At 54.3% G+C, this 12,400-nt stretch overlaps 1 protein-coding gene across 1 annotated transcript in view; it reads right to left on the reverse strand.

Annotated features, from left to right (window-relative positions):
• Positions 1 to 12,400, reverse strand: part of GYS1 (glycogen synthase 1) — a 228,707-nt gene that overhangs the window by 112,936 nt on the left and 103,371 nt on the right. The window contains exon 3 of the mRNA XM_078655153.1: positions 334 to 525. Within this exon, the coding sequence (XP_078511279.1) occupies positions 334 to 525 (192 nt within the window). The remainder of the gene's footprint in view (positions 1 to 333; positions 526 to 12,400) is intronic.

Raw genomic sequence — 12,400 nt, forward strand, 5'->3', positions numbered from 1 at the left:
AGGTAGTGAAGGGTAGTAAAAGAGAATGAACAAGGAATAAACTGTGGGAAGGGAAATCGCAGACAAAAAGTGAAACAGGGTGATAAAGTATACAGGGCGTGTGAGAAGTGCGAGGGAACTGGCAAGTGTGTAAACAAAGAGAACGAGAAGGGGAAAAGAGGGCAAGAAAATGACAGAATGCGATTGTCAAAGGCCGTGCACAGCCGGGCTGGTGGGGTGCAGCCAACCCACTGCGCACTATTTCCAGGGTCCAAGCTGCCCCTTTCTTGAATAGCTCGCTTTGCCCCCAGACCCTCGCCGCACATTGTAATAACGGAGGCCAGCAGCCCTTACCTCCCCCAGGAACCAGGCGGTGAGGAAGCCGAAGAGCACAGCGTCATTGGCCTCGCGGTCGTACCAGGGAATGCCAATGGCACAGCTGTCCCAGAGCTCAACCTTCCAGCGGTCCAGGCTCCAGGCCGTGGCTGCAATGTCCAGCAGGATGACATAAGGGCTCCCCTCAATCAACCACCTGCCAAAGTACACCTGAGGAGTAGAAGGAGAGACATGTGGGTACTGAGGCTGATCTCTCTCGGCTACAATATCTCCCCACCCACATGATAACTGGCAATGCCCTCCTGCGGATAGAGAAAACAAAGAATAGACTCCAAGATCTGGGTCAGGAACTCCAGAGACCCTCTGTCAGCCAGCAGAGGACAAGGCTGGTGAAGAAGAGGCGGGAAAGGAAGACTGTATAAGAAACTCCATAGCAGGCAGACTTCTCTTCTACACAGGTGCCGAGGGTTCAATCCAGCGATCTGGACACCACAGTACAGCATGGGTCTTCGGTGCACCTACATTATTCCAACTAAAGTCCTTGATCACAATACAACATCTGTGATTTAAATGCACCCTAAATACCTTTTATGCAGGGTCCTCAAAGACGATGCGCCATCTCTGGTTCTGAAACGTACCTTTACTACTTCTAAATAGGGCCCTCGATTACAGTTCACTATCTCTAATCTTAAATGCACCAACACTACTTCCACGCTGAGTACTTGAAGGTGATGCGCCATCTGCGGGTAATACCTGTTCCTTCACTACTTCTAGGCAGGGTCTTTAGAGACAACAAACCATCACTGGGGTCTAAATGACAGCTTACTTTTATACACGAACCCTGAAGTAAATGCAACATCTCAGGATCTTAATTGCACCTACACTACATTAATACTACTTCTTCACATAAATGTATGTAAACTACTCATACACAGTTTTTGATCACAATGCACTACCTCTGGGTCTTAAATGCATCTACACTACAATCAAGCAGGCTCTTTGGAGATGATGCACCAACTCTATAACTTAAAAGCATACACACTATTTCTATGCAGAAACCTTGTTTATATAATGGTACGCTAAGGCAACAGTCCATCTCTGGCGCTCAACTCAACCTCTCTTAAACACACAGGAGTGTTGTAAAATAATACACCTTTTCTGGGTCTTAACTCACATTCAGTACTCCCACGCAATTCCCTTCAAGACAACGCACCATCTCTGTGTCTAGCATGCACCTACAGTAGTTCCACATTGTGTTCATGAAGACAACAGACCATTTATAAGTCTTAAATGCAACTACACAATGCTTGTGCAGGGTCCTTAAAGACTATACTCCTTTTCTGGGTCTCATATGTACCTCTACTACTATTATGCAGTGTTCTAGAAGACAATCCACTACTGCAAAGCAAAATCTCACTGTTGTAGGAGGCAAAAGCACAGAATCTGTTTCGAACAAGTGATACCGAAGCACCTTACATGTAGTCCATCGATTTACACAAGCCGCTGAGAAATTCGTTCATAAATTTTAGCAGTTTATTTGTAAGATATGTCAAACATTCACATGCATCTTGATGTGTGGGCGTATACAACTGTGAGACGACGTGTTTCGTCTAAGTGCAACTTTTTCAAGGCTGTAACAATTTCTAATATAACAATTTTAATGCATGTGTTTATATATAGTAACACAAAGTTAAAAGCTATGTAAAACAGTGCAGACCGCCTAGCGAAAATTGTAAAAGGAATACCGCATTACAACTAGTCATCTCATCTCTAGAATTCCACATTATATACGCAATTGGATATGAGTGCACGTGCCAGCAGGCAGCTGTGATGACCTCCAGATCACCAAACAACCTTATCAGGAGAGGATATTGATTTTACTTCAGGAGCTCAACTACTCTGGTCAAGATAAAAGACTTCCTGAATAGGTAGGTGATGACGGTTAGGACTCTCTGGCGCCTGCTAGGGGTCATACACTTTTCTGTCAAGCCAGGAAGCCACCTGTAGGTTGCGATGATATTCTGAGAACATTTATTCTATTCGAATGAAAGGGTGCAATTCCAAATTAATGGATCCGATCAGACAGGTGTACTTGTGTGGAGCTTTGCGCCAAGACAACACTCCAACTGGGAAGGAGGGCACCTGGCGCTGAAGGGCAGGAGGTGGCAGTGGAACTGGAGGCCACCGGGCCCAGAGTGCATCAGGTGATGAAGTCCTGCTCCCTGAATGGCAGCCAGACACCGAGGGCCCTAGATGGCAGACCAAGCCGCCCTAGGTGGAAGCAGCCTGCATGGCAGCAAGGCCCAGAGTGCACCAGGTGATGAAGATCAACATTACCGGGGTGGGAGTTACTGAGTGAAGGCGCCTTGAATGGCTGCGACACACTGACTGCACTAGCTGATAAAGGACTGAACGAGAACATAAAGAGGCAGACTGAGCGATATACCGATGTTAATTAATAATAAAGGGGCACAGAGGCTGCTGCAGGGGGTGGGACCCGGTGGGGCCTAGGCAGCAGAAAGGTGCAGCGGAGCCCAGTGTGCACGATCCTCTCACACTTAAATTAATGCGCCTGTCACTGGGTGGCTTTGAAACATGCGCGTCTCATCAGCAATACAGGAAGCGCAATTTCCTTCCTCTCTCTCCTGCCATGTCATTTATTTCAAGCCCACCCTAAGCCATGTCTACACTTTCCCGCGTCATCATCTCTTCCTTCTCATAACACGGCTGGGGGGGGAGGGGGGGGTGTTACAAAGGTCGCTGCGCAACACCCTCGCGCGCCCTGCACTCCAGCACGGGCGCGTGCATGAGTCCGAGCATGCATGTGATTCTCCCAGCATACATCCGCCGCATGAATCCGCGTTTGGGGCCCATCGGGAGACGGGGAGGGGAAGAACCGACCGGACACAGGTATATAGTGTGTTAAAGGCCGCTTTTATTGGAAACAGGTGCATCCTGAACATAACCCCAACCTTGGCCTTTGCCGCACAAAACTAGGCCTAACTAAATATGCACATATCTGTCAATCCCCCCACCCCCACCCCTAAACAGTTCCCCAACAACCTCATAAACTCCTTATCCTTTACACAAACTCCTGGCTCAATGTTTTAATCTCTGCCCTCTGTACACTCCTTCCCTTCCAACCAGTCAAGCTCCTTCCTCCTATCCTACCCCCCCCCATTATACTAGGGAAAAGCGCCAACCCAAAGAAAACCACCCCCGCACCTGCTCCTAGCGACACACTCGACAACCCTAACACAGAAAGCACCTGAAACCAACAAAAACCCTTACAGTATCCCCCCCCAACCCTAACTAGCCTAAAACAGGGAGGGAGGGTGGGACAAAAAACCCCTTCTCCTCCCCGGCTGCTGGGTCACTGTCCCATAAAATGGTGACTAGTGACCCAAAATGGCCGCTTTTATCCCCACCCAGCCCAAAAGGAGCCCAAAACCGCCAGCAAGCCCAAATGCCTAAAACCTTCCTGTGTCCTAAATAATGTTTCCCCTCCCCTTCCTCCCGGAGCCCCAAAATCCCCGGGGGGGCGAGCCTCCCTCCGGTCGGCCACCCCCCGCAAAGCCCCATTGGGGCCCATCGGGAGACGGGGAGGGGAAGAACCGACCGGACACAGGTATATAGTGTGTTAAAGGCCGCTTTTATTGGAAACAGGTGCATCCTGAACATAACCCCAACCTTGGCCTTTGCCGCACAAAACTAGGCCTAACTAAATATGCACATATCTGTCAATCCCCCCACCCCCACCCCTAAACAGTTCCCCAACAACCTCATAAACTCCTTATCCTTTACACAAACTCCTGGCTCAATGTTTTAATCTCTGCCCTCTGTACACTCCTTCCCTTCCAACCAGTCAAGCTCCTTCCTCCTATCCTACCCCCCCCCATTATACTAGGGAAAAGCGCCACTCGAAAGCCTTTACCGCTTTCGACCCCCCACCTAGGACCTCTGTACCTTCGGATATCGCTTTACCCCTATCGCCCTGTCCAACGCCTCCTTCAACTGCACCACATAAAGTTCCATCCCGTACCTAGACAAATGGACACCATCCTCCAAGAAAAAATATATAGCTCCATACGTCAGCTCCGGGTGTTCCATCCTGCCCAACCCTTCCTTCTCACAAAAGGCCCTCATTTCCCTGTTGATCTTCCTCCTGGTTCTGTCAATCGCTCCCGGCCTCACTGCCCCCCTCCAACATCTCATCGGAATGAACTCAGACCAGATAATATGACACCCTGCCCACTGCCTCTTAATTTCCAATAGATCCCTCCGCATCTGCTTCACCAGGGCCAAACCCTTACATTGCACCAGGTCGTTTTCCCCCAGATGAACCACCAAAACATCCGGGCACACCCCTCCCCGAACAACATTATTTAAAACTGGCACCAACTCGTGCCAACGCATTCCCCCCTTTCCTCTCCAATGGCATTTAAACAACTGTTCGTCTAATTCCAGGTTAAGGCTCCTGCATTTTTCCCATTCGGCCTTTTCTGCTCTTTTTACAAAAGAATGTCCCACCACATAAATGGACACCGCCGCCGCCGTAGGCCCTGCCACTGCACCTGAAAAGAGACACATGTAAGCCACAAGTCCACACCTTCTCATTCCACCACTACCCCTCTCAACCTGACGTATGTCTTAAAACAATCCGATTTCCAGCGCCCCAACCGCTTAATGTCCTCCTTCCCCCAACCCCGGCGCGCCGCCTCCGTCGCCGCCCCGATGCGGAAAGAATGCGTCCCGAAGTCTTTTGGATCCTCACCCATGGACCGCAGGGCGTGCCGCAGGACCCATAACAACTGCGCGGCCGTCACACGTCCCGCCTCTCCCGTGTCGAAAACCTCCGTCCCCGCCTGCGCTCCACCGGCCGCCAACCGCCTCCCCCACTCCACTGGACACACTGCCTCCTTGCCCCCTGGCCCCAGTACCACCCACGTGCCCCTCTCCCGCTGATCGGTTTTGGAACGTCGAAGCCGCACGGCGACCTCCCTTCCCCGAAACTCCACGTCCCCCCACTTGACTCCCGCCTGCCCCTTCAAACCCACCAGCTCTGACACCCTAAAGGCCCCGAAGTACAACCACGACATCAATGTAGAAAACCGCACCGCCTCTCCCTGATCTCTACACACCACCGGCATCCGACTCAGCAATCCCTCCAACATCGCCTCCGAAATGGGCCGTCTCTGCCGCACCCGGGCCCCTTTCTCTCTCTCCCAACCCTCCAAAAGACGCCCACCCAATTCCCCCGCCGAGGGAGCATAGCCCCACCAAAGCTTGCCCATAAACGCCACACCGGCCAGCTTACCCGCAATAGTCACCCTCGCCAGACCTCTGTCCATCAACCCCAACATGAATTGCACCACCTGTTCCTCCCGTCGCCACCTGTCCCGCTGCCTTACCGCTCCAAAACGCAGAAACTCCAGCCAGGCCTGTTCGTAACTCTTCCATGTGGACACCGCCACGGACGACCTCACCAATCGAACGACCCGCGCTCTCCCACCAACCACATCTCCGCCGGCACCTCCGTCTTGACCGCCTCCGCCTCCGTGGCTAGCCCATGGAATCTCCGCCACTGTTGACGAGACAAAGCATCCGCAATGTCATTGTCCACTCCCGGCACATGTTGTGCCCGAAACAAGATATTGTTGTCCAGGCACCTCAACACAAACACGCGCATCAGCTTCAGCACCTGAGGTTCCCGCGCAGACTGCCGATTCACCACCTGTACCACCGACATATTGTCCACCCTGAACAACACGCGCCTGTGCGCCAACTCACGCGCCCACACAGTCACAGCCACCACCAGCGGGAACAACTCCAAAAAAGCAATGCTTCTCCCCCCCGCCTGCCACTGCTCCGGCCACTGTTCCGCGCACCACCGGCCCGCCCAGTAGAGTCCAAAACCGCCGACTCCCGCCGCATCCGAGGACATGGTCACGTCCCACTCCCACTCCTCCGGCGGCGCCATGGGAACACCGTTGAATCTCTCCAAGAAAGCCAACCACATGCACAGATCTTCTCTCGCGCCCGCCGGCAACCGCACGTGGTGATGAGGCATTGACAGCCCAGACAAAGCCAATCCCAACCGTCGACAAAAAGTCCGACCCGCCCGCACCACTCGGCATGCGAAATTCAAGTGCCCCAGCAACACCTGTACCTCTCGCACCAACACCTTCCTTTTCGCCAACATGTCCCTCACCAAAACCACCATCGCCGACCTCTTGTCCTCCGGCAGGCGTGCTTCCATGGCCGCTGAATCGAGCTCTATCCCGAGAAACGACAGCACCGTGCTGGGCCCTTGTGTCTTCTCTGGCGCCAAAGGCACCCCCAGGTAATTCATCAGGTCCATAAAACTACTCAGCTGTTGCTGGCAGTCCGTTGAACCGGGGCTACCTACCAGGAAGAAGTCGTCCAGATAATGCGTAATCGCCTCAGAGCCTGTGCGCCAGGAAAAGGCCCACTGCAAGAAAGAACTGAATCGCTCAAACAAGGCACAAGACACCGAGCACCCCATCGGAAGCGCTCTGTCAACAAAAATCAACCCGTCCAGCTGTATTCCCAGCAACTGATGATCCTCTGGATGAACCGGTAGTAACCGAAACGCCGATTTCACATCGCATTTTGCCATGAGCGCCCCTCGTCCCGCCGTCGTCACCAAGTTTCTCGCAACGTCCACGGACGAGTAGGACACCGACGCCAAGTCTGCCGATATAAAATCGTTCACCGACGCGCCCTCCGGCCACGAAAGATGTTGAATCAAGCGAAATTGACCCTGCTCTTTCTTCGGGACCACACCAATGGGTGAAATGATCAGATCCTCCAAAGGTGCCACCGCAAAAGGTCCCACCATCCTCCCCTCCCGTACTTCCTTGAAAAGCTTCTCCCGGACGATGCCCTTGTGCGCGTTCACAGACTTCAGGTTCTCCGCCCAACGAGCAATCCGCGGACCCTCGTACCCCAACCGAAAACCCTCCCTGAAACCCCGACGCAGCACCGACGCATCATCCGCCCGCGGATATACCTCCAAGAGAGGTTCCAACCGATCCAGCCTAACCGGAGTACGAGCCTTTTCCCAAGGTACTCGCACCCCCCCTTGCCCCCCCTCTACCCCTACCGGGCCCGGGAGCCGGGAATTGACCCTGTGAGGGGCCTCCCCAAAGCCCCCAGCAACGCGATTCTGGATGTCGTTTTCCACAAGAGGAGCACTCGTGCCTAAATTTGCACGTCTGCCGGAGACAGGAACCCCTGTTAAAATCCCAGCAGGCCCCCCCACTCTGAACGCTCCCGGCACCCCCCGGACCCACCCCCCCACGGGTGGGGCGAGCCGAAAAGGGTGTGGAAGCCAGTGGCAAACCACTGGCCGTGTAAATAGTGCGGCCAAATTTCGCCCCACTCATCGTTTGTTGATAAAGGTCCGCGTCCAACTCCCCCCACTTAGCCTCCGGATCCGACGCCATACGCGCCCTAAACTCCTCGTCATAATGGGACCACGCATTACCACCGTACGTCACCTGCGCCCTCCGCACTACATCCATGTACTTGAAAAGCGCGACTGCCCTGTCCGGGTACTTCTCGCAGTATACGCTCGCATAGATTAAGAACGCCGCCGACCAGTTCTCAATAGTAACTGGCACCCTCGGTCGCCGCGCCAATTCTTGTTCCTCCTCCTTAGACCCTTCCTTGGCCATCAACTCCCGGTGAAGCAACCTAAAGATCTCGACATACTCCCCTTTCCATATTTTCTCCCTGGTCGCCAATGACAAATGAGCCCCCAATGGCTTCGCTACACCCATGTACGGCAGTTTTTTAACCGGAACGTCGCAGCTCTCCTTCGCCCCGGAACTCGACGCCGCCGCACCACCTAACGCCCCGTCCGTCCCAGCGGTCCCCACTGCCGCGCTCGCAGCCAGACCCTCGCCGCTCCCTGTCGCTCCGACACTCGCCGCCACTAACTCACCCGCGGACCCGCTCGACCTCGCACCTCCCGCCGACCCGCAAACCGCCTCAGTACACACGCCGGCATCCATCACATACCTACCTTTCACCAGTCTCACTGTATCCCCACCCTCCGCATCCGTCCCAACCGACACGTGGTGTCCTCCAACACCCCCACCTCCCGCCTTGCCTCCTCGAGGCGTGCCCAAGCCACACCCCGACCCCGTACTGGTCTTACCTGGCGTCAAGGCTGGCGTCCTCACCGGATCCCGCCGCCTAACCAGATCCTCAGGGGGGGCCGTCACTCGCGGCACCACTTGCCGGGGGCAATCCTGCAAAACACTGGCAACAACATTACAAACCTCCCCTGCCTCCCGCACCTCCCCCTCTTCCTCCGACTCCAGCTCTGCACTCCCTGCCCCTGCCACCACAATCTGACTCGTAGATACCCTACTCAACCCTGCTCTGGCCCTACACTCTGTCATCAAGGCTCCTAGGTCCACACTCACTCTCCGTCTACCCTCAGGTTGGTAATAAGAAACCGCTGCCTCGTTGCTCCATCCCCGTCCCCCGGCGGCCGGATCGACCCATCGGGAGGGGGGCGCTGGAGAGCTACTGTCCATCCATCTTCTTTCGGACCACCCCAGGTCCCTCGTTGGAGCGCGACCGCCCGTACTAGGCAGAGCCGGCCCATCCACTCGGCGGGGTGGAGCCGCATGCTGCTCACCCGAGCCCCTCCCCCACTGCTCCTGCCAAGAGAAAAACGGGGAAGTCCAGCAAGCCGGGGCAAAATCATCTCCACTACCCCCCCAACCGCCTCTCCCCCCCGCCGCAGAATGTCCCCCCCGCCACGCCGGTCGACCCCCCCACCCCCCCTCTCCCCACCCCCAGCCTCCAACCCCGCCCGAACCGCCCCACGCGCCCCCCCCCAAACCCCCCCACCCACCCCAACCACGCAACTCCCCCCCCCCTGCTCCCCCCCGCACCCTCAAAGCTACTCCCCTCTCCGCTGGGTCCCTCCAGGAACCTCCCCCCACCTCCGTCCACCCCCGCCCCCCGTCGCATCCCCCAACCCCCAACCTGCACCCTCCTGCCCCCCTGTGCACTCCCTCCCCCCATCACCCCCCTCCCCCCACCCCGCGGTGAACACCCACCTCCTACCGGTTCATACTGCTCCTCCTCCGATTCCTCTACTTCCTGACCGCTCCCCCCCTCAACCCCCCCCTCCTCCTCCTCCTCCCCCTCAGTATCCTCAATCAACAAGAGTGACACCCCCCCATCCCCTTCCACACCCCCCTGCACTGCCCCCCTTGGACCCCCTTGCGCTCCCTCCAGAAGCCCCTCGCCCCCCTCCCCCTCCAGCCCCCCCCCTGCCTGCACCACCGTCTGTCCCAACCCCCCGGCCCCTCCCCCCACGTGCCCCACCCCCACATTCACCTCCTCCGTGGGTACACCCGATCCTCCAGGACCCTCCCCCCCCGCCCCCCCACAATACCCAGCCTCCCCCAGCCCCACGACATCCCCCACAAACACCAGGGGCGCCTTCTTACCCGATCCGCGCCTCTTCGCCGGAGCTTTCTTGCGCTTCGGCGCACCAGCCGCCTGTGGGCCGCCACCGCGCGCCGCCCTCTTCCCCGCTCCCGCCCCCTCCCCCTTGCGCGCACGTGACCTCGGCGGGCCACACGCCACCACAGCCGCCGCGGCGCCATCGGCAGCGCGCCGCGGTGGCCTTACCCGAACTCCGCTGCACAGCAGGTCGGTCCTGCCCGCCTCATCAAGAAGGCGCAGCGCCTCCCGCACCCTGGGATCACCGAAAGCGTCCGCCGCCATCACAGGTATTCCTCTTCACCGCCGCCGCCTCACGCAACAGCCCGTCACAGCGCCTGAAACCGACAGGGAAACGCCCGCACCACTCCAAACACCGCCGCTATCCTGAACAAGCCTTATAAAGACGCGATCGCCTTCCAAATACGCCAAGTCTAAGACACTGACAAAAAACCCCTTCTCCTCCCCGGCTGCTGGGTCACTGTCCCATAAAATGGTGACTAGTGACCCAAAATGGCCGCTTTTATCCCCACCCAGCCCAAAAGGAGCCCAAAACCGCCAGCAAGCCCAAATGCCTAAACCCTTCCTGTGTCCTAAATAATGTTTCCCCTCCCCTTCCTCCCGGAGCCCCAAAATCCCCGGGGGGGCGAGCCTCCCTCCGGTCGGCCACCCCCCGCAAAGCCCCATTCAGGACCATTTTGACACCGGGCATTTTAAGGAGCGGGGAAACCGTGCTAGTCATTTAGAGACCGCATGGGTCCGTGTAGCAGAACAAACATGCAATGTGCTGTTAAAAATGTGCTCCCCTCAGTCATTACACAGGCGCATTGTAGGGCTGGAGGCTGAATAGGCATGCTTCTGAAGTGCTGAGTCATGGTGACGAACACCAGGCTCACGCACCTCAGTGTTTTAAACGAGGAACTGTGCTCTCAAAGGTATCTTTCAGGGGGTGCGCCCCTAAACGCTTCACGGTCTGCAATTGCGCCATGTGGAACTCATTGGGGCACACTGGGCTAGGGTTACCGACCGGGTCTGACTGCACAGGTCCTGACAAGGACTCGTTTAGGAACAGGTCTAGCCAGTGCAAGAAATGGAAAGAGTTTAGGGATCCAACTGGGTGCGTCAGAATGAGGGGGGCGAGGGCGACATGAGGGGGTGAAGCCGCAGTGGCAGCTCCTCCGCTATGGCCAAGGAGAGTTGCCCCAGTGAGCAGTGTAAGGAAACGAAATATAAAATGAGGATAACTTTCAGCTATCATTTTAGGTTCCCTTTACAGGTGGGTGGGACTGCTCTGCTCTTGGACCAAGGCTGGGAGGAGTGGTTTGCCCACTCCTAAGTGCACAATCACTGTTTGTTCGGCCCTCTTGGGACGCCCAAACCAGTCATGCGCACTTTCCTTGTCCATGCAGGCTGCATTACAGCCTGCTTGGAGAACCTGCACAAGAAGCCCCCTTTCCCTGGTCGAGCGTCAAACCAGGACACTCAAAGCCAATCACAACGCTGCTTTGCAGTGTTGTGATTGGTCAGGGGAGCCTGGGTGCTTACCAATCACTCTGAGAAACCTTACACGTGTAAGGATAATGACTAGAGCACGCCTATAAGCAAAATTGCTAGAAGTAACAAAAAGTAAAAAAGTAGTCGTAGATAGTTCGATGAATGTTTTGATTTTAATTCAACCAATAGAATTATTCATATTTCGTCATATGATACATGATTCTTTGGATGACTGATTCAAGTAGTTACCAACGAAAACAAAACCACTGGGTATGGGCTCCCACCGGCATAGCTTGCCACAAGCATATAATAAACGAGAAAGTGCCAATGCCGCTAATTTGAGAATCAGACTTTTGTTTGGTCCAAACATACGGGTAAGACAATATGTTTGTTAATTTTAATTTTAATTTTCACTTTTTTATTTTTTTAGATTTTCGATTAACCACTTCTATTTGAGTGAATAGTTTTTCACATGTGTTATACATATTTTAAAACCTGGTGTACACAACAAATATAATATACATTTTCTCAAAAAACCTTACTTATTTACAAAACAATGCATCCTAATGAACATTCAGTCTTCATTCATACATCAATTAAACCACTACAAACAACAAAAACAAAACATAAATGATTCGATAAATGCTGGAATCGTAATATTCACAACAAAAAGCCAATATTTGTTTCACAACAAATTAAATGTGTGCAATTTTTCTACGTTAATTGCTAATCTTTCATTTTTTGGTTTATAAAGAGTCTACGCGTTTCGAACTGCCGTCATTTCGGAGTTCTCATCAGGACCATATCTGTAATGGAAGAACAAAAGTTGCTTTAGGATATGGGGTTGACTGCCACTATGCTGCCTATGCCCAATACTACAAGTTTCCTCACCTACCTCGTACTCGTCAGAGAAAGCTGGAATGGTTGTTAGAACCTCAGTCTACTAAAAATGTAATGAAAACCACAATCAGGACATGAGTCATTTTTTAATCACGTGTATCCAACATTCACACCCATAACACACTGTTAGTCACTTACTTGGGAGTGTTCATTCACCCGTTTGGTGCTGCCTGGCTCACCACTTTCTGAATGAAAAGGG

Source organism: Lissotriton helveticus, chromosome 7, assembly GCF_964261635.1.
Source record: "Lissotriton helveticus chromosome 7, aLisHel1.1, whole genome shotgun sequence".
NCBI classification, from domain to species: Eukaryota; Metazoa; Chordata; class Amphibia; order Caudata; family Salamandridae; genus Lissotriton; species Lissotriton helveticus.